The sequence below is a fragment of the Sapajus apella genome, unplaced genomic scaffold (assembly GCF_009761245.1).
Source record: "Sapajus apella isolate SASKATOON/1434 unplaced genomic scaffold, GSC_monkey_1.0 scaffold59, whole genome shotgun sequence".
NCBI lineage: Eukaryota > Metazoa > Chordata > Mammalia > Primates > Cebidae > Sapajus > Sapajus apella.
Genome location: NW_022436999.1, coordinates 1,943,581 through 1,966,998, shown reverse-complemented (window position 1 = coordinate 1,966,998; position 23,418 = coordinate 1,943,581). Strand labels below are relative to the sequence as shown.

General features: G+C 44.7%; 1 protein-coding gene and 1 pseudogene across 1 annotated transcript in view; one reads left to right on the top strand and one right to left on the bottom strand.

Moving 5' to 3' along the window:
- The window catches only part of LOC116528645, a 24,823-nt gene extending 3,535 nt beyond the window's left edge, over positions 1-21,288 (bottom strand). Inside the window, 2 exon segments of the mRNA XM_032246038.1 lie at positions 19,117-19,231; positions 21,217-21,288. Of these exon segments, the coding sequence (XP_032101929.1) occupies positions 19,117-19,231; positions 21,217-21,288 (187 nt within the window).
- On the top strand, positions 4,324-4,459 carry LOC116528726 (annotated as a pseudogene).
- Positions 21,289-23,418: the final 2,130 nt, after the last annotated feature.

Here is a 23,418-nt window from a genome sequence, read left to right as displayed (position 1 = left end):
GGAGTGCAATGGCGCGATCTCGGTTCACCGCAACCTCCGCCTCCTGGGTTCAGGCAATTCTCCTGCCTCAACCTCCTGAGTAGCTGGGATTACAGGCACGAGCCACCATGCCCGGCTGATTTTTTGTATTTTTAGTAGAGACGGGGTTTCACTATGTTGACCAGGATGGTCTCGATCTCTTGACCTCGTGATCCACCCGCCTCGGCCTCCCAAAGTGCTGGGATTACAGGCGTGAGCCACTGCGCCCGGCCTTGGCTGGCTTGTTTACTGCAACCTGTTTTAACAGCAAAGTCTTTGTGACCTGTATCTTGTTCTGACCTCCTACCTCATTCTGTGATTTAGAATGTCTGTCTAGGAATACAGCCCAATAGTTCTCAGCCTTATTTTACCCTATTCAAGATGGAATTGCTCTGTTTCAAACGCCTCTGACAATTTTATTTATTTTTTGTAGAGACAAGGTCTCACTGTGTTGCCCAGGCTGGTCTCAAACTCCTAGACTCTCCTGCCTCGGCCTCCCAAAGTGCTGGAATTACAGACATGAGTCACTGCACCCAGGCTTTCTCTGTCTTTATTCACCATTTTTGTCAGCTGGGGCACTTGTTAAAAGACTCTTATGAATCTCTTTTTTCTCTGACTTCCATTCACAATATAGAGCTGAGTCACTCACATCCCATAGGTTGTCCGGAATTTCTCTTCCCTGGCTAACAAGCCACTGGCTCTGCTGCATGTCCATGGGTTCCTGTGGATCCTGTGGTGCAAAGGCTGAGACCTCAGCCCTAAAGCAGAGCCCAGCACAGGAGACCACCACCAAGGCCCTTGCTCAGATATTTGGTTTCTGTTGGTGAAACCTCCACTCACTGTTCTCACTCATCCTGGTGAGTGGAAAATGAGCCCATATGAAAATGGTCTTGGGACTGGGAGCCCTGCTAAACCCTTGTTCAGGTTAAACTACCTTAAGTAACAGAGAACATAACTGACTGAGCTTAATCTCCTAGGATATTTCTCTGTGCTGAGAGCCTAACGAGGAAAAACGTTAAAACAGATCACTCAGCTGATGGCAAATATATGTGACCAATTCCAGGCCTCAGCCACAGAAGGGACTTGATGGGTTGGACCTTGGCACCACCCCTTCCCCCACTGCCCCCACTGCCTTGGTCTAAATCTGCATCTTGCAGAATTCTTTGCACAACAGCAGACCTATTGTGAGGACTTTACTCTCCCTACCCCATGCCCCAAGCAAGTAAGATGTTTACTTCCAGTACCAGAAGGAGGCGGGCATGCAGGCAGAAATGAAAGGAATGCTAACCAAAGTCAGATTTTCAGGCCACTCCACTTCACTGGGGTCTGCTTTAACCTCTGGGAACAAGGTAAATGGAAAGCTGGATTGTTGCATTCTGCTCTCAAGGCTAAAGTTTTGATTCAAGGCTTTCCTCTTCAGTGCCTCACAGCCTTCTGTTTCACTGTGATGCTATTATTTACTCATCCTTTTGCGCAGGAGGTCACCTAGTGTAGACAAGTAGAACTGGAGACTGAGTCTCTACCTATGGTCTGTCAGAACCTAAGAAAGCCAGTTCATTTCTTTCAGTCTCAGTGTCCTTATCTGCAAAAGTAGGGGAATTATACTGAGCTTGCTGGATTGGTTTGTGTGTGTATGTATGAACTATAAACGTCTGAAAACTACTACACCCTTAAGAATGGGTTACTACTGCTGTTACTGTTATCTGTGCCTTTATGTATGTGGCTGTCTCCTCTACCAGGCTATGCATTTGGAGCGAGAATTGAGTCTGTACTGCGAACGGCAATTACAGTGCCTGCCAAAGAGGAGGTGCTGTGGAGGCCAAAGCAACTCCATCTTGGATGCTAATCCATCACTTTAACTTCCGATTAACCCTTGCTCTAGGAAGGCCTCTAAGATTTCCAGTTTATTTGATGTTCCTTGTGTGAGAGTGGGTAGTTACTGTAAATCCTACCCTGAGGTCAAAACAACCTTAATGTTATAGTACTTAGATTGTTCTACACACCCATTCTGAATTGCATATACCCTTTCCAATAGCATATAAGCCCTGGGTGTGAGAATAAATGGTGCAGGATCTACCATCTTGCCTCACCGCTGCCTGAGACAGACAAGGTTTCTGTTTGTAAGTCCCGATTAAATGTATGTTTCTGAGGAACTGGATCTGTCAGCCTCTTTCTTCAGTCTCACCTGACCCCCATGGAACAGGTGCTCCATGAAGGAGTAAGTGTTGAGCATTTAGATTTGGGCGAGGGGCAGCAGCTACCAGGAAAGAAGAATCTACACATAATTACCGGCCCTGCTTCCTGAGCCAGAGGTTCTCAAATTCTTTGTGTTCAGGACGCATCTGAAGAGACAGGCACATTCAGACAACAGTGACTCAGCAATCATTGCAACTTAATCCCTACGACTGAAGAACAACATCTCGTAATGTTTGTAAAAGCAGCCACCATGATCCCACCATTCACTGGGATGCGCTTCAGCACTGTGGTTAGAAGGTGGAATGCTGACTGCCCTAATTTCCTTCTGCTAATGTACCCAAGAATTCTCACCTATCTAGTTACCGTCTATATTTCTTGGTCACTGGCTTGACAACATCCCTCTTGCCTCCTCACAGCACTACGTAATGTGCTGGTGTGCAGTCACGTTTCAGGCAGGCACTTCAAATTTGCCCTTGGAATTCCAGGATTTTGCTTTTGCAGTTTCTAATTGTCCACAATCCTGAAGGCCCTTGACAGGTGGTCATTTGTAATTTTGCTGAGTTGTCAATTTTTAAAAATTAGTTCATAAGTAATACTAAGTCTATGTGTATTGCAAAATGTCCATGCACTAAAAAAAATATGGAAGAAAACCTGTAGAAGTCTTCCCTTATTGGTATCAGTCACAGCAGGCCGGGTTATACTGCAGTAACAAATGTCCGCAAACCTCAGTGGCTTTATTTATTTATTTGTCCTGTGTTGCCCAGGCTGGTCTTAAACTTCTGGCCTTAAGCAATCCTCCTACCTCAGCCTCCCAAAGTGCTGGGATTATAGCTGTGAGGTTGTTTTTCTTGTTCACACTGCAAGTTTTCCTATTTTTCTTCTTCTTTTAAAAAAATTATTTATTTATTTATTTTTTATTTTATTTTATTATTAATATTATTTTTGAGATGGAGTCTGGCTCTGTTGCCTAGGCTGGAATGCAGTGGAGCAATCTCAGCTCACTGCAACCTTTACCTCCTAGGTTCAAGCGATTCTCCTGCTTCAGCCTTCTGAGTAGCTAGGATTACAGGTATGCCCCGCCACGTCTGGCTAACTTTTGTATTTTAGTAGAGACGGAGTTTCTTTATGTTGGTCAGGCTGGTCTCACACTCCTGACCTCAAGCGATCCACCCGCCTTGGCCTCCCAAAATGCTGGGATTACAGACGTGATCCATGGCACCCGACCATACATGTCTTTCATAAATCCTGCTTTTCAGGAGCTCTGCTTTTCACGATCTTGACTCCAGAATCAAAACTAATGGAAGAACCTAACCTCTGTCTGGATCTCATGGCAGAAAAAAACAGATAAGGAAAATGGTGCCCTGACCTCTAAAACTTTTCACAAAAGTGACCAACATCAGTTATTGGCCAAAGCAAGTAATATGATCATTCCTGAGATCAACAGTGTGGGAAAATATCTTCCTGCAGGGAGAGGCACTGCAGGGTAAAAAGCTGGAATGTTTCGTAAAGGAGAATACCAGCATCCAGCACTTCCTCCAACAACTACTTCTCTCCCAGAAGCAACTGTTCTAGATAGTTCAGGGTGCATCCTTTCAATCTCCTTGCCTATGTATTTGCTGACATATCTCTATATGCATTTACATAAATATTGAATTTTGCATGTAATTTTCTGCAACTTGCTCTGTTCACTTAATATGCTTTCATCTCAGTGTATATAAGTCTACCTGACTTTTTCTAACGATAGCATGGTGTTTCATACCATAATATATTTAAATTCTTGGTGTACATTTTGGATCTTTTCAACATTTTTTGATATTACAAATAATGCTGCAATATTTATTCATATGTATGCATACATCTTTGTGAATATATGTATTTCTGAATAATAGGTTTCTAGAAATTAGTTGTTAAAGTATGCATGCATTACAGTTTTTAATAGATTCCAGCAATTTGCCATGAAAAATGCCTTCGTCAATGTTCACAGCCACTAGAAATGTAAAAGTGCCTGATTTCCCAAATCTTCAACAACTCAATATTATCAAACTTTTTCACTTCTGTAAATCTGATGGATTTTAAAAGGGTAGTTCATTGTTTAAACATACTTAGTATATCACTTCTCGGCCTTTTGGCTAAGATCAAGTGAATAAACTTACTGTATTTTTTTGCTTACAGTGAGGCTGAGTACTGTTCATATTTACTGGCTAATTTCACAATTTGTTTTCTCTTGTGAATTGTCTGTTTCCATTAGTGATTTTTAAGTCTTTTTCTGTTTCACCTTTTTCTTTTAGATTTGAATAAACCATTTTATGTATTTTCTCAATAGTAATCTGCCTATATTACCATCTGTGTCTAGATTACATCAGAAACTCATTTCTAAACGCCAGAAACTGAATGAAAATACTAACGAGAAGTCCATTTCCTATCAATATAACACTGCCAATAAATCTCCTAAAACGCTGGAATATGTCAATGTATTTAACAAATTACTTTGTACCTAAGATGCATAAAACATTGCTTTCTTTATTTTTTATCTTTTTAGAGAAAGGATCTCCCTCTGATAGGCTGGAGTACAGTGGCATGATCATAGTTCACTGCGGCCTCTAAATCCTGAGCTCAAGCAATCCTCCCACCTCAGCCTCCTGAGTAGCTTGGACTATAGGTGTGTGCCACCATACCTGGCTAAGTTCCTAGTTTTTGTAGAGACAGAGACTTGCTATGTTGCCCAGGCTGGTCTCAAACTTCTGGCTTCAAGCAATCCTCCTGCCTTGACCTCCCTAAGTGCTGGGATTAGAGGCATGAGTCACCCCACCTCACAAAACATTGTTTCCTGATCACAAACAGTTAATAGGACTTTTAACAGATATTTGCTTGTGTGGAGCCATCAACATCCTACTCACATCCCTTTGCTGACACTTGGCACTTTCCAAAACATCTGCATGTGATTCTGACATCCTTCCAATTATAATTGGAAAGTAACTGGAAAATTCTTCCCCTTTCCCTCACACACATCCTACTTTGTTTAAAATGTTATCTTGAGTTTGGGGAATGTACAAATAAAATGTTCTATACAAACACTGGTACAAAAAATATTGTATTGGAGAAATATGGACATTTTATGACGTCTGAGTGTTGAAGATAAGAGCAGTTCTGCTGAGAAAAGATTACCTGGAGAGGCTGCTTGTGAGGTATACTCTGTTTGCTTCCAGTCTAGCCATTTTGGATTTTTTTTTTTTTTTTTTTTGAGACAAAGAGTCTCACTCTGTTGCCCAGACTGCAGTGCAGTGGCACAATCTTGGCTCACTGCAACCTCTACCTCCCAGGTTCAAATGATTCTCCTGCCTCGGCCTCCTGAGTTGCTAGGATTACAGGTGCCAACCACCACACCCAGCTAATCTTTGTATTTTTAGTAGAGATGAGTTTCAGCATGTTGGCCAGGCTGATCTTGAACTCCTGACCTCAGGTGATTCCCCTACCTCAGCCTCCCAAAGTGCTGGGATTATAGGCGACAGTCACCATGCCCCACCCATTTTATTTTTAAATTTTGTTTATGGTATCTTTTTAGATGCAAAATTTGCCATTTCATATAAACAAATCTGTCAGTTATTTTGTTTAAGGTTTCTGGATTTAAGTCTTGCTTTAGGAGATTTTCCCCATCTTAGGACGATTTTTTCACATTCTGCTAAATATATTTTAAAGTCGTTAGTTTTGCTTTATGTTCAGCTCTTTAATCATAAGGAATTAATTGTTAAGTAAGGTATGAGGTGGGGTGGGGCAGTCTAACTTTTCTCTGTCCCCAAACAAGTAACATAGCAATCCAGTGCTATGTATTGAATATTTTATTCTGTCTCCAGCTGGTCTGAAATGCCACCGTCTTAGCCCATTTGTGCTGCCATCACAGAATACCTGAAATTGGGTGATTTATAATAAACAGAAATTCATTGGCTCACAGTTCTGGAGACTGAGAAGTTCAAGATCAAGGCACTGGCAGCTGGTGAGGGCCTTCTTGCTTGTCATTGTGTGGCAGAAGTGGAAGGGCAAGAGTGCAAGAGAGAGAACCCACTCCCACTGGCCCTTTCTGAATGGCATTAATCTGCTCATGAGAATGGATTCCTCATGACCTAAACACTTCCCGTTAGCCCCTACCTCCAAACACTGTCACACTGGGAATTAAGTTTCTAAAACATAAATTCTGGGAAACATTCAAACTGTAGCATTGTGTAACTTAAATTCTTAGGATTTAAAAAATGCATTCAGTATAATAAAGCATCAAATTTTATAGTGAAGCTAAATACAAAAGTGCAGTTTTAGGGAGCATGAGATTAATTATCATGTATCAACACCAACATTCTCTGCTCATTGTGATTGTCATAAAGGTAAAAACTTTTTGTATGTGACAAACTAATTTAACAGCAAGACAACCACTAATGATGCATGTCAAGGGATCTAAGAATGTGAGATGCCATCATAAATAACTGGAGTCCTGTAGGAATAGAATTATCATTATTATTATTTTGAGACAGAGTCTTGCTCTGTCACCCAGACTGGAGTGCAGTGGTATGATCTTGGCTCACTGCAACCTCCGCCTCCTCAGTTCAAGTGATTCTCATGTCTCAGCCTCCTGAGTAGCTGGGAATACAAGCACAGGCTAACATACCTGGTTAATTTTTATGTTTTTTGTAAAGATGGGGGTCTCACCATGTTCGCCAGGCTGGTCACAAACTCCTGGCCTCAAGTGATCTGTCCGCCTTGGCCTCCCAAAGTGCTAGGATTACAGGTGTGAGCCACTGCAGCCAGCCAGACTAGAATTACTAAAGATTTGAAGAGATCAATTTATTTTTCAGTTATTCTTTTCTATGTTTTACTTTGGGCCTTTGTAGGTGTGATGATGTTCAAGAATTCTGTGATTCAAGGCCAGGCATGGTGGCTCATGTCTGTAATCCCAGCACTTTGGGAAGACAAGGCAGGAGGATTGCTTTAGGCCAAAAGTTCAAGATCAGCCTGGGCAACATAGCAAGACTCAGTCTCTACAAAAACAATTAAAAATAAGAAAAAAACAATTCTAGGATTTAGTAGTTCTGGAAAAGACCCCCCCAAAACATTCAGGTTCTGTTGTTTTGTGAGCTTTTCTGTTTCCAGAGATTCACCTGCAGTTGATACCACCGTGGCCCACACGCCTTGTGAAAGGGAAGACTGCCTTCTCTACTTCCATTTTCTTCTCTTTCCCTCAGTCACTCCTCATCCCATGGCGGTGACTGCTCCTGACTTCTTCCATCTGACTGCTTCTTCCCCATGCCTCAGAAATGCCTTATCCAGGAAAGTCTAGTAAGAGAAGTTTGAAGATGCTGGACTGCGGCTCAAGGGTTGGAGAAGGGGTCAAATGATGGCTGACATTATTTGGTGATGTCTTTGAGCCCACTGTGTCCCAAGAGAATGGACTGAAAATCGGGTAAATTAGCAGATGAATTGGCAACTTCCCCCAAAAGAGAGATGAACAGATTGGAACAGACCATGGTAGGAAAGGACAGTGGGTCAGATGTCTTTCTCCTCTCATCTTCTTTCTTTCTCTGTGTGCGTGCATGCATACACGCGCGCGCGCGCACACACACACACACACACACACACACACACACACACACACAGGCTCCTTTGTGTCTCAAGACAAACAGCTTCATCCTCACCCTGAGGGAAGACCCAATGGCAGCATAAAGCGAGGTGGGCAGCCTGGGCTCAGGAGGCAGCACTGCCAGCTGTGTGAGCAATTTGGAGAATGGCGTGGCCAGGAAAGGGTACTGATGGCTGCCAATCTGGGCCGTGGACCTCCTAGACACTGGCTGCCCTCCAGCCATCCAGGAGGTCCCTTCTCATTGTTTTAGGGGTCTCTTACCTCTGGAGGGCTTCACCTCTGGAGCCCAAACCCTCTGTGTCCCTGCCAGAGCTTCTCACACTCTTTCTACTGAGCCACTCCCAGCAACCGACGCCTCAACTCCTAACTTTGGAGAGGACGAGGCGCTGTCAGTCCCACTCTAGGCAAATGTGATTTTTCTGCTCTCTTCAGCTTAATCTTTAAAACTGAGGAACAGTTTGTGTTCTATATCATGTTTCTGTGCTCGTTTTGATATTTTTAAAAATGTGTTTTCGATGTCATGCCTAACTCTCCCTCTCCCTCCCCATTAGATTCCATTATAAAACGCTACACTGTTCTGTGCTTCATGGTGCTCATTTCAACTGTAATTAATTCCTGGTTGCCAGTTGTTTACATGCTCTTTCCCACTAGACTGTAAGCTTTAGGAAGCCAGTGGCCATGCCTGTCTGGGTTGTCACCTCTGCATTCTCAGTGCCTTGCCAGAGCCCAGCCCCAGCTATAGCTTTTGGCTTTTATGGCTACAGTAGTCTTATAAGAAGGCTGATGTGAGAATTTCAGGCCTCATGCAGGTCATGTGACTGCACCTCCTTTCACAAGCAGAAAGCCCTGGGCCCACAGCCTGACAAAGGGGCTATTGTTCAGGAAGGGTCCAGGTGAGAGGTGCAATCCATCACTGCTCCCGGCCCAGCCCTATCACAACTCCTGGCACCCTCCCAGTGACAGCAAGACAATGACATCACCTCAGAATACATAAACAAAAGATGCCCTATTCTTCAAAGCTCTCCAAGGAAAATTACTTTTTTACCCCATTCTTGCAGTAATATAGTGCATAAATATGATCAGTCAGAGTTTCCTAGATTCAGTTCAAGGGCATAGATGATTTGGTAGGTATTTGATTTATAGAAGTTTTCTGAAGTCAGAGAATAAATTGAAGCATGTTTTGCTAAGGGTAGGAAAATAACTCAATTTGGAAGAAGAGCTGATTTCTCAGGTAAGTAATTATAAGTTATATCAATCCTTCTCACCCCTGGGTCTAGTTTTCTCATTTCCTACACAAACCTTTAGTGACAACTTTCATCCTTATCATTCTCTCTCTCTCTGTCTCTCTCTCTCTCTCTCTCTCTCTCTTTGAGACAGGGTCTTGCTGTGTCGCCCAGGCTGGTCTTAAACTCCTGGGCTCAAACCATCCTCGTGCCAGCGCCTCCCAAAGTGCCGGGATTACAAGTGTAAGCCACCATGCCTGGCCTCATCCTATCATTCTTAATATCCACAGAACACTAATCAGAAAATTCATGGGTTAAAAAATGTCAATTCCTCAAAACAGCAAAGTACTCTCTGCAAGTTCCATGTAAAGTGTGTGATTAAACACTTTAGTCAAACTGAATTGTGGAATAGTTACTATGGTAACTGCTTGCATTTACTGAGTGTTTATTATGTGCCAGATATTAGGCTGAGTTCTTTGCATGGTTTATCTCATTTATCCTCATAGCAAACATGTGAGATGGTGTATTAGTCTGTTCTGATGCTGCTAATAAAGACATACTACTGGGTAATTTACAAAGAAGAGAGGTTTAATTAACTCACAGTTCCACATGGCTGTGGAGGCCTCAAAATCATGGCAGAAGACAAAGGAAGAGCATGGCGACAGGCAAAAGAGCTTGTGTAGGGGAACTCCCATTTAAAAAACCATCAGATCCCTTGAGACTTACTCACCATCACAAGAACCGCACAGGAAGGACCTGCACCCATGATTCAATTACCTCCCACCGGGTTCCTCCCATGACGTGGGAATCGTGGGAGCTACAATTCAAGATGAGATTTGGGTGGGGCCAAATCTTATATCAGAAGGGGAGAATTATTATTTCTATGAAATAATAATAGATGAGGAAATGGATACTTGGAGAGCACAGGTAGCTTACTCTAGATCCTGTTCCTTACGGGGAACAGAGCCAGGGCTCTGATGCTGATTTACATTATTCTGTAGTCCAGCCTCTTACCACTGGCCATGAAAAAGCAACAAATGAATATCTGCATTTGAGGAAGAAAGAAACTTCTGTCACTCCAAGTACAAGTGCTGGTTAGCTTGTGTTGCCCAGTTCAGGGCCTAACAGACTTCTTTCAACTAACAAATTTATAAAAATCCTTTGTAAATGGCCTATTTATTTACTTTGAGGCAGGGTCTCACTCTGTCACCCAGGCTGGAGGGCAGTGGTGTGATGACAGCTCACTGCAGCTTCGACCTCCTGGGCTCAAACCATTCTCTTGCCTCAGCCTCCTGAGTAGCTGGGAATACAGGTGCACCACTACATCCAGCTAATTTTTTGGCTTTTTGTAAGGGCAGGATATCACTATGTTGTCCAGGCTGGTCTCAAGCTTCTGAGCTCAAGGATCCTCCCACCTTAGCCTCCTAAAGTGCTAGGATTACAGGCATTAGATACCATGCCCAGACTATTGACTCAATTTTTTTAGGTGACTGAAAATATGTCGTTCTCTTAAAAATGTTAAATTGATGGCAGTGGCAGGCCATCTGAAGCATCTGCTGCCATTATGTCGGTCATGGCAGCAGGGACGCGGGCAGTGACGGCAGGAGCAGCAGTGGCAGCAGTGGGATGCCTGTGCCTCACGTCCCTGAGGCAGCTAACTGCATTGTACCCACCCTGGCATGGCCAGGGGACACCCACTACCAGGCCTGGACCTGGCTCCATGTCGCTGCTCTTGCCCATGGTCACTGCAAGGAGGGCACAAGGAGGAAGTGGACAGTCCCCAGAGCCTGTCCCTGGGAGCCTCCTGGAGCCTGCTGCCCTAGGGGCCACTATGATAGACCCAGTTGAGCTGCCCACTGATGGGGAAACAGTGCTGTCAGGCATGGAGGAGCAGGCAGAGAGTAGCCCGGCAAGGACCTGGAGGCCCCACCCCAGGCTGCAAGGAAGCATGACTGGGGCTGCACACTCCACAGACCCAGTGGGAGCCGGGGACAAGCAGGAGCTCCACCCCTTCTGAGTTGGTGGAGTGGAAGCTCCCTGGCTGCAGACCCAGGCATTTCTGCACTCTTGGGGGCCCAGGAAGGTTCCCTGCCACTCCCCACCTCACCCCCCACTCTCAGAAATGCCTCCTCCCTCTGCCTGGCTTCTCCCCACTGTTGGTGCTGCTCTGGTCTGGGAAAAGTCCAGGCCGAGCCCCAGCACTGTCACAGCCTGGAAGAGTGTGCACACACTATGGGCAGTGCTGACATGCCTGACACACCAGCCCCCTGCCACCTAGGACCCCTCCCCTGCCACCTCAGACCCCTCTGGACTTTGGGTACCAACAAGCATAGGAGGGAGGTGGAGGGGGCTAAGACAGTCTGGCACTGGCCTTGCAGGTGGCCCCTGGCATGAACAGCTTGGGACGATGAATAGTGGTAGAAGGCAGACACCTGGGCAGAAGGGGGTTGGTCCCTGGTGAAGTCCCACCTTCAAACTGGGGAGGGCCTGAAGCCTGGGGGCTCTGCTGCCAATCCTGCAGACTGCAGGGGGATCTTAATGGTGCTTTTCCCTGGGCTGGCCCACGGCCGCCCATGGACCAATCAGCACGCATTTCCTCCCCTCCAAGGCCCATTAAAACCTCAGATTCAGCCAGACTCCAGCAGAGGACAGAGAGATGATGGGGAGATGACAGGCCAACCAGCTGCAGACAACCTCTCTGCTGACAGCTGGACACTTATGAGAAGACCTGCCTGTAGGGAGGAGCTACCTTCTCTACCAAAAGCTGAATACTCTTTGGGACAGCCTGCCAAGCAGAGAGGAGCTACTCTCTCTGCTGAGAGCTGAGCACCCGTTGGGACATCCTGGCTGTGGAGAGGAGCTGCCCACTTTCTTTGTCTTGCTCACCCTTCACTTGTCTGTGTACCTCATTCTTCCTGGACACAGGACGAGAACCTGGGACCTGCCAAATGGCGAGGCTAAAAGAGCTGGAATACAAACGGGACTGAAATACGCTCCTTGCTCGCCATGTTGTGAGTGACAAGGAGGAGAGAAGTGAGAAAGAGGGAGGAGCTGCGGCCCTCCGCAGAGCCCAGACCTGGTTGCTCCCCAAGCCAGGGCTGTGACTCTCCTTTGGGGCTCTGCGGTTCCCGGAGTCTCTAAGCTTCTGGGCACCACCGTGTTCCCTGGTGCCAGCTGTGGAACCTGCTTGTGGTGCAGCTGGCCCAGCCACAGCCTCACACAGACCTGGTGCCTGTGCCAGCACCTGGAGCTGCCCGCCCCATGCAGCAGTCAGTGTATCTGTGCACAGTGGCTGGACCCCACACTTGCTCACACACCCCTCACTGCTCCACTCCTGACTCGCAGTCTCCCTTGGAGGCGTGGGATCCGGGCTGGTAGCATGAGCTGAGCACAGCCTGCCAGGCTGAGTGGGCAGAATAAGCCCAGCGGATCCGAGCAAAACTCAGGCAAGGGTGCCACTGGCCATAGTTTTCCAGCCAGAAAAGTGACACCCCAAAGATCCTGTAAGAAAATGTCGCCTCTCCCATCAACCCAACTGGAATTTGCTAGTCTAAATATCTGCGTCACCCCAAATTATATGTTGAAATCCTAAAGCCCAAGGTGAGTGCACCAGGAGGTGGGGCTCTGGAAGGTGAGGGAGTCATGAAGCAAATCCAGCTTACATGGGATTAGTGCCCTCATGAGAGAGACCTCAGAGCTTCTCACCCTTTCTGCCATGCAAGTACACAGCGACGGGACAGCCATCTATGAACAGAGAGTGGGCGCTCCCCAGATAACAAATGTGTCGCACCTCAGTCTCGGACTTCCTGGCCTCTGAACTGCGAGAAATAAATTTTCATTGTTTATAAGCCACCCAGTCTATGGTATTTTGTTGTAGTAGATGGACTAAGACAGAATCTAAGACATAAAAATTTCATATGTGAGTCTGGCCTATTTCTAAATTCCAGCAAAATCCAAATGTCTGCTTGACCAGGCATTAAACAAAAACTTCTGACTAGCAGTGCTCTTTGGACCGTGTGCTGACATTCAAGTTCAAGTTCTCTCTCAGCAGTAGCCCTGGAGTTTCTTTTAGTCACTTGAGTTGGTTGGAGTTCTGTGGTAGTTTCATTCTGTATTTATGGGTACTCGCTGCAAGTCTATCTTAGAACAGAGACACACCTGGTGCAGCCCTCACCCTGCAGCCACTTGCCTTCTGGGTCTAATCTGGTCCACAACCATCCCCACTTTGAAATGCATTTTTAATTCTCTTTAGTTCAGTGCAAGCGGATGGGTCGTGCACTGTCCAACTGGACTACCTGTCCAGTGTTGTGAGACTCTAAATGGCATGGAGAGAGACTATATAGAAGTATGAATAAAGTTTGAGACCAGCCTGGCCAACATGGTGTAACGCCATCTCTATTAAATATATAAAAATAAGCTGGACATGGTGGCGTGTGCCTGTAATCCCAGCCTACTTGGGAGGCTGACACAGGAGAATTGCTTGAACTCAAGAGGCAGAGGTTGCAGTGAGCTGAGATCACGCCACTGCACTCCAGCCAGGGCGACAGAACAAGACTCCCTCTCAAAAAAAAAAAAAAAGAAATATGAATAACAGCTGATGTTCACTGACTGCTTCCAACCAGGCACTGTGCTGGGTGGTCTGCATGCATTATCTCAGAGGAGGACACTGAGGCTTAGAGGGGATGAGTAACTTGCCCTCAGTCACATACGAGCATATTGAGATCTGCGTGGACTGCAGGTCTGACTGACTTCACTGTTTGAGCTTTCGTGCCTATTCTCTACTGCCCTTGCAGTGAGGGCCAGGAAGTCGGGAGGTAAGGGCTGGAGTAGCCCAGGAGGTTTCTGTGGAGGAAGGAGTAGTTGAATTAGATGTTGAGGACTGTGTTGGAAAGACAATTAGGATTGCACCGGTAAGCAGGTAGGACAGGAAAAGAAGCGGAGCAGGCTCCCTTGTGTTTGTTGTCTCCATAGAACGGTAGAAAAGGTGAATTAGACCATTTTATGGTTGGCATTGCCAGTTAATTTTAAATTCAGTGCCTGCTTTGCTGCTGAGCTTAATCTTAATTATAGCAGATCTCTTCACATTTCTTTTCTTTGTGCAGATTTCACAGGCAGGGGTTTTAAGCCTATCAGAGAGCGTCTGTGCTGAGAGAAATTATTTATGTTGCATTAAAATAATTGGCTTAATTCTCTGAACCAACAAGTAAAATCTAATTCCTGTCTTAAAGGTAAAGAGTAATGTAATAAGAGAAGAAAAGCATGCACTTAACTACCTCTCTTTTATTACTAGTACATGGTATAATGTCCAGGAAACAGCGAAGATCAGCGTATCTGGCTTGAACTTTGTGTAGAGGTAGTGTCCTTGACTCATGGCTTAATGCACATGGTAAGTGTGCAAGGTATTTCAATAACATGGAGGCAACAGTTTGATAAATACATTTGAACTTAAATATTCTGCACATGACATCAGGATATACCACTGACTTTTTTTATGCCACCTTGTGCCATCTCACTATGAAAGTGCTTCTTACAAAATATTATTTCTGGCTGGGCACAGTGCCTCATGCCTGTAATTCTAGCAGCACTCTGAGAGGCTGAGGTGGGTGGATCACTTGAGGTCAGGAGTTTGAAATCAGCCCAGCCAACATGGTGTAAACCATATCTCTACTAAAAATACAAAAAAATTAGCTGGGTGTGGTGGTAGACAACTGTAATCTCAGCTATTAGGGAGGTTGAGGCAGGAGAATTGCTTGAACCTTGGAGGTGGAGGCTGCAGTGAGCCGAGATGATGCCACTGCACTCCAGCCTGGGTGACAGAGTGAGGCTGAGGCTGCATCTCAAAAAAAAAAAAATATATATATATATATATATATATATAAACACACACGCATATTATTTCTGAAATAGCTGGACGTTGTTTCCAAGCCATTTAGTTTCTCCCAGGTTGTGGAATCTGTGTCCTTGGCTTTAAATCATTTACCTCTTTCACAGTTTCAATCCTCTTGTCTTTTTTGCAGAAAGTGATTTTTCCAGAGACATATTTTAATCCATGTAAGGGTGAAATTACTTCACTTTTTTTTTTTAGCATCCTCAAAAGAACTTTTTCTATTTCAGAAAAAGCTGAAGTCAAGTGACTTCCTCCTCTGTATATCTGGGCAACCCAGTCTCTCTGTCCCTTTATAAAAATAGGCATCATTTGTGGCAGTCATGTGGTTTGTGTGGGACCAGGCCAACTTCAGCTCCAGCAGGCAGCCCTGATTGGTCAAGGCCACATTGGGGAATCCAACCTGCATGTCCACAGGATTTGGTTCAGGGATGAGCCAATCAGCACAAAGCTTTGAGCTGCTGTTGGTTGAATGTGGGAAACATACTTCCCTGTTGCATGGGAACAATGGAGTGTATAAGCCTGATTGCAGCCTGCTCTTCTACAATCACCAGGAAATCAACCCTAGGAGGCAAACAACATTTGTCTAAAAGAGAAGAGAGGCGGAAAGAAATTGAGTCCTCACATCATTGTAGCAAACAATGTAGTCCAGCGTACTAGTGGACTCCCAGTTAGCTAATAAATCCCTTCTTGTTGATGAGTTTCAATTGGGTGTTCTGTTACAGCCAAAAGCATTTTATCTGATGAACCCCACTACTAGGAAGCTGAGCTAAACACACAATACTACACCTCAAAATACAGTTTATCCAGTATGAATGTCTAACAATAGAGTATTAGGTAATTTAAGTTGCATCTGTTGATGGTATCTTAGGCTGTGGTAATAATAGAAGCTTAACTTTCATTCACATAATAGTCTGAAGCAAGCGATCCTGATCAGCAGATGGCTCTGTTCCATATGATTCCATTGGTTTTTCAGAAACCCAGGCTTCTTCCGCCTTTTGGCTCCCATGTCCCCTAAGGCCTTGTTATCACCCTCATTAAGCTGGCAGAAAAGGAAGAAGCAGAAAGGGGCACCCCCTGCTTTTTAAAAACCTTGGCTCAGAAACGGTACAAACCATATCCACGCTACCTTGGCTAAAATTCAGTCACGCGGCCACATCTAACTGCAAAGGATCCCAGGAAGAAAAAGTGGACTCTGGGTGATTAGCTGCAGACAGGATGCTTTAGAAGCTTGTTAAATCATGGGGAAATGCTAAAATGCTAACAGAGCAGTGTCTACAGTACCCTCCCAAGCTTTTTTTTTTTTTTTTTGGTGAGACAGAATCTTGCTCTGTCACCCAGGTTAGAGCACAGTGGCTCAATATCGTGGCTCACTGCAACTTCTGTGTCCTGGGTTCAAGTGACTCTCCTGTCTCAACCTCCTGAGTAGCTGAGATTACAAGTATAAACCACCACGTCTGGCTAATTTTTGTATTTTGGGCAGAGAGGGGGTCTCACCATGTTGGCCAGGGTGGTCTCAAACTCCTCACCTCAAGTGATCTGTCTGCCTCAGCCTCCCAAAGTGCTGGGATTACAGGCATGAGCCACTGCATCCGGTCCCTCTCCCAAGCTTTCTAAAGGCCCATATACAAGTGCATGAGCTCTATCTCTTTCTGCTTCAGCCCTGGGACAAGGCTTTGTTCTTCTTTATCCTTGTTCGTCTTCTGGCACCTTCCTGATGTTCCTAGCAAGCAAATGTACTTTGCCATGCACTGGTAAAGGTTTTACTGAAGGTCTGGTGAGATCACAGAAATGTAATCAAAATCTTCCATGGGTATCTGTTCTTTCCTCCAAACTCTCTTCCTCTGTCTCTGCCAGCAGCCTCACCTCACCTGTTTACTTTTCTCTGGTTGAATGCATCCTTTCCAACATCGACAGCCCTAAAAGTCTCATTGCCCTAGCAATTGACTCTTACTCTTTGTTTCATGCCTGCTCAGCCGAAAAAAAAATAAACAACAACAACAAAAACCCAGTATTAAATCAAAAACTAACTTCAGACATGTTCCTCAGGGAACTTATCACATAATTCACTGAACAAAAAAGTTTTCTTCTGGGGCAGAGTTGAGTGGGGACTTCTTGCTAAGAAAATTAATTTTTGCCAGAAAAATTCATTTACATGGGAAAAAAGACTGAAAGGGTATCCTAAAATGTTAACAGTATTTACTTATAGGTAATTAAAGTTTTCTTTTCTCTTGTATGTTCCTACACTTTCCTCTAATTTTTATTTCTGTATTTTCCAACAAATGTTCTATAGTATTTGATATATTTCTTTAATAATCTAAAAAATTTTAGTGAAGAAATTTATCTTTTGTTCAACATCACCAGTCATTAGGGAAATGCAAATCAATACAACAATGAGATAACACTTCACACTGGTTGGGAGAGATATTTTTTTTAAAAAAAGGTAGGTCATACCTGTAATCCCAGCACTTTGGGAGACTGAGGTGGGAGGATCACTTGCAGTCAGGAGTTCAAAACCAGCCTGGCCAACATGGTGAAACCCCGTCTCTACTGAAAATATTTTTTAAAACTAGACAGGCATGGTGGTGGATGCCTGTAATCCCAGCTATCTGGGAGCCTGACGCAGGCGAATTGCTTGAACCAGGAAGTAGAGGTTGCAGTGAGCCTAGATCGCGCCACCGCACTCCCGCCTTGGCGACCAAGCGAGATTAAAGAACAAGTGTTGGTGAGGGTGTGGGAAGTTAGGATGCTCATGCATTGTTGGTGGGACTGTAAAATGTTACAGCCACCATGGAAAATGGTATGATGATTCTTCAAATAATTAAGGATAGAATTATCAGAAATTCTACCTCTGGCTCTGTACTCAAAATAATTGAAAGCAGGAATTTGAACAGATATTTTTATGTTCATGTTCATAGCAGCAATAGCCAAAAGGTGGAAGCAACCCCGTGTCTGTTGACAGGTGAATGGCTAAATCAGATGTGGTGTACATATATACATATACAATGGAATATGATTCAGTATTAAATAGGAAGGAGATTCTGACACATGGATGAACCTTGTAGACATTATGCTAAGTGAAACAAGCCAGTCACAAAAGGACGAATACAACTCCACAGATATGAAATCTAGAGTAGTTAAATTCATAGAGACAGAAAGTAGAATGGTGGTTGCCAGGGACTGGGTGGGAGGGAGGAAATGAAGGGTTATTGTTTAATGGATATAGAGTTTCAGTTAGGAAGGATAAAAAAGGTCTGCAGATGGATGGTGGTGACGGTTGCACAACAATGTGAATGTACTTAATGCCACAGAGTTGTACACATAAAAATAGCCAAAATAGTGAATTTGATATTAACATATATTTTACAATTTTTATAAAAAGCAAAATTCTCTTTCCACACGCAATTTTACTAGAATTTTTGACTTGGATAGCTTGTGATCTCTTGGAAACCAGATATTTCCCTAGTTTGGGCTTTCCACCTACACAGTATTTCTTTAAAATGAATTTGTAAATGACAGAAGGAAAAATGCTTATTACACCTGTATTTACACTAGGCTCAGAGAATTAGTAAAATATGGCTTTTTTTTTCTCCAAAGATTTTTTAAGTGAGAAAGACAGACTACGGATGTGGTGGCTCATGCCTTAATCCCAGCACTTTAACAAGCCAAGGTGGGTGGGTCACCTGAGGTCAGGAGTCACCAGCCTGGCCAAAGTGGTGAAACACCGTCTCTACTAAAAATACAAAAATTAGCCGAGTGTGGTGGAGGGTGCCTGTAATCCCAGCTAATCAGGAAACTTAGACAGGAGAATCACTTGAACCTGGGAGGCAGAGGTTGCAGTGAGCTGAGTTCGCACCATTGCACTCCAGCCTGGGCAACAAGAGCGAAGCTCCATCTTAAAAAAGAAAGAAAGAAAGAAAAATAGATAGGTAAGCAATTAACTATAATCTACAATGAAATAAAATCATGGACCAAGGGTAGAGGTAGAAGCAGTGAGTTCTGCTGAGGTTTTGGGAAGGATCCCAGAGAAGGGTGCTTAAGGTAGACCTTAAAGAAGTCTTGGGAGTTTACTAACAGAGAAGAGAGGGTGAACATTAGAAAGTGGGATAAAGAGTGATGATGAGGACAGCCACTGGGGCACAAGGAAGCCAACTGACACCCATAAGTCTCACCCCCTGAGACCGCTGACCAGTCATAGGGCATTAAGGGACTTCGAGCATGGCTGGCTGAGCACCTGCCTGGATGAGGCAGTGCTGTCTTTACCAGGGAGATGACCCAGGAAATGAGCTGAACTCAGAAAGCAAAGTCAAAGCCAGCCATGTGTCAAGGCCAGAGTCGAGACCTTGACTGGCTCGGTGGTATGACTCCAGAGCAATACAGAGTATGCAGGGGCTTCCTGTGCAAACAAGGAAATGGCCCCCTGCATGTTGGTGCTTGATGATGTCCAGCTGTGGGCTTCACATTCTGGCAATGAAAGGAACAGAAGCTTTTTAAATGAAATCTAAAGCTTTTGTAATGTTTCTTGTCAGCACCTTGGACCTGGCCAATCTACAGCCTTTGTCTTCCCCCAGTATCCACAAGCATGGACTTATCACTAGATAGTAGCATTCAGATGGTGCACAGCTGTACAACCATCACCCGGCCCAGGCTGGAAGGAGAACAGAGCGTGCTTGTGAACTGGAAGTCCATGGGTGCTGCATTAGTCATTCTGCATTGTGATCAGCTTGCGAAGAAGAGACAGGGGCCATGGAGAATAATAAGTCTTGGACTTGGCAGATCATCAAGGTCAACTCATTCAGCAGCTTATTTTCCATCAGTTGGTTCATTCTTGTCATGTGGCTGTTTCTTCTCTTTGAAGCCTCTGTCATATGTCGGTCCCTGCCTCTGTTGGGTATTTCTGTTCCAGGCAACCACAAAAGGCTTTTGAGGCTCCTCTCCACATCCCCAGGCACCCTAAGAAAATACTTAATCCTGCTCCCAAAGCCACAATGTCTAAGATCAGTGAATATCGACGCCCGTCTCCTATCTGGCTGGGTCACAAAGTTTAGGGGACAGGCTATGTGAAGAATCCCGCAAACCTACCCTTTCTTGTTTTCCAAGTTTCGGGATCCAACCACCTCTTCAGGGTCAGGCCCTGGCATGCTCTTACTCACAAAGAACAAAAACTTCTACCTCTTATCCCTTTCCCTTCTTGGAAGCCTCCTTCATTCCCCCAGGTGGGCCTGATTCACAAAAAACTGGAAATCCCCTGCCTGGGGTCAAGGCACCCAGATCTGGGAACACAAAGCCCTGGCTGCCTTTCCTGGAAGGGAAAGGGGAAAATTATCTTTCCATTGTTTTTGCTGACAGGTCACAGTAGCAAAAGAGATAAACCACAGTGAATTTCTCAGCATTTCACCTTGTTGTGCATTGAGATGGTCTCACTGGTTGATGCCTGGAGACAGGTGCGCTGGCCTTATTCATCTGACACCATGATGTCACATAGAACCTTTCAATCCACACATGGGTCTTCCTTCACTCCCTTGGGTGTGACTCTTGGACATTTGGGGGTGGAACCTGGATCGCTGCTTAATTTCCTTAAGTGGATATCCAATGCGGCTCCCAGCTCCACCTCATCCCGCATCTGTTTCCTCTCTACTCCTAGTTATTCTCCCATGTCCCCAGGCACAAAGCCCCAAAGGGTCTGATGTGATTTTTGGCTAGGGTCACACTGAGGCAGCAGGACCTAACTCTGGCAAAGCAGGGCTTGAACGTTAGAAATTTGAGCTATGAACTCTCCTTACTTTCCTACGGAGGAGCACTGTCATTTGTGAACAAGCCAGTTATTCCCAAGCCCAGGTCAAGAAAGCCTGTGATCTGATGGCCCAGCCTCAGCTATAGCGACAAGGCCCTTCTCTTCTGTGCTTTGGAATGATTAAGTGGCTCAATGGAAGCACTTTTCTCTGTTCACTAAAGGAAGGGCCATGTTGGTTGGCTTTTTCCAGAGTCTTCTTTAAGTGGTCTCTCTACCTACCAGATTCTGTAAATTCTGTTTCTTGTCTTGACAGTTCCTAGTGAAGCTGAAGCACATCTTCTCTACCATGTCCAGACTCAGGGACTACACATTAGCCCAAGCTCTTTACATTAGATGATTTGGGGGCCTCTCTTTATGCTTCCTTGTCCAGCCTCTCCCTACAGTCTCAGAGACTGAATCCATGTCCTATGTCTGGTGTCTGTGCTGAATGGCGGTGGTTTTAAGTCCTCTTCTGCACGTCAGCTCTGGTCCTCCTTACCCATCTTTCCTTGGTCTGCAAGTTATATCCTTTAACCTCCACCTGGCTGTAGACCCCAGAGTTGAAGGGCATTTTGCCATGCCTGCTGCAGCCTGTGTGCGGGAACAGATAACAGCATCTGATGATCTGATTTATGTTTTCCAGATTTATCGCCTCACTCGCATACCCAGGCCAGTTGATATTTTAGGCACGTGAATCACAGTGTCTGGCATGGCTTCCTCTACAGCAGAGCTTCGGCTGCAGGCATAATGAAGTTGGGGGGCGGGGGGGAGAGTTCAACTTATCAGGGAGGAAAATTTGTGTCAGTGACAAGCCTGCCTGGCAACAGCACTAAAAGTGAGATAGCAGGTCCCAACATCAGAGCCAAAATCTTCACACTAGTAGAGCGGCATCACCCGGTGCAATTTTCCCACTTGAGTGGCTGCCTGTTCTCCATTTTTACCCCCCTAAAAAGGAAAATAAGCATGTCATACGTGCATTCTCCAAAGGATATCCCCTAACCAGCCACTGAACAGGGAGATGGTGATGAGCCAAAATGTCACCGGGCTGTGGCTATTCATGGATGTGTTATGAATGAATAATAAGAATTAAGCTTGTGCCGTGGAATTATGGGCACTGAAGGAAGTTGCAATGGGCATAGCTAATCGACCCTCTGCCACTCAGTGTAGGATTCTGCTTGGGGAATGGGGCTCAAGACTAGGAGATAGGAAGCTATTCCTTTATTTTTTCCTACTCCCCTAACCATGCGCTATTATTAAATGAAATGTAGAGTTTCCTATTTCTCAAGAAATCTATTCAGAATTGAGAAGGAAAGCAGAAGAACTGACCTGGACTTCTGAACACTTTGGGGGCGACCTCAAGAGCAGTCATTGTGTTTTTACGTCTGGATCTCAATGTCCAGGGCAGTGATAGGCACGAAATAGAGGCTGAATGCAGATGTGTTGAACTGACCTGGCCCCGGCTCCATCAGTACTTTGAATGGCCTTGAGTGGTCTCTTTACTCCTCCAGGTATCCTTTCACCATCTGAAGAACGAACAAATGATCTCTTAGAGTTCGTCTCAGATCTGACATTCCAGGCTTTCAAGGTCAAAACTAGTTTTAAAATCCTAAGAAAACAGAGAATTCAAAAGAAATTCCCATGTATGTTTCTATCTCAAATGCGTGATCGTCAGGCTCTGCTTTACCATCACAGTGCGTGCACACAAGTCTTCAGGCCTAAATGTTCCCATGAATACATCAGTCAGTAGTATCTGGGATACATTTACATTTTTAGCATCAGTGTAATTCTATTTGGTTTTATGCCACAGGAAGTTTAAGCCCCATTCAATTAAGGAGTTTCATAAAATTAGTTTTTAGAAAGAAAAGACAATGCATTGCACATGTTATACCACTGTACTTTGCATTGTTATCCAATCAGGAGTGTTAAGGGTGACTTTTGCTTCAGTCCAAGAATCTGTTAGCAATTCGTAAAGTGGAATATTTTACTGTCTTATTTGGAAGCATGGAGTTTAAGAGCTGGAAGGTAGGCAGGCATCTCCTACTAAAACAAGGACAGGGAGACTTTTTGTACATTTTTGCATACCTCTCAGCTCCGAATGTAGTTCTCATATAAATACCAAAATACCTAAAATACCTAATACCAAACAGAAGAAGGCCTGGTTTCTAAGCCTGGGGATGAGAAGGTGGTCAGCAGCATAAAACAGCGTTATGTCCAGTTTGAGCGTGTGTCTGTTTGCATCAAAAATATCCAGAGCAAGATTTAAATTTCTGTCTGTCAGAGAAGAGGCAGAGACGATTGTGCAGAACTCCACAGAGGGAGAAATTCTTCCTAGTTAACAGCTACTGCTGGCTTTTTTCATGAAGTGCACACGCAAGAGAAGCAACCCTTTTGGGAAGCAGAGTTGATGATGACTCAGCACTTCGGGGAGGGAACTTAGAGCCAGTGCAGACAAACTGCAGAGTCCCAGCAACTGGACAAAACCTCTGGAGTGAGTAAGAAGACGTGCTAGCAGTAGAGCCCAGAAGAGAAATTCAAACAGAAAAGGATTCGAAGCAAACATCCCAAGATGAAACAGATGGGAATCAAGGGGACAGTTAGGAAATGGGAGGGAAAATCCTAGGGATATTACCTAAATCATGGGAAGGCAGTAAAATCTTCACTCCCTGGATCTTAAATAATGGGAAGTCAAAGCCAAAATAGA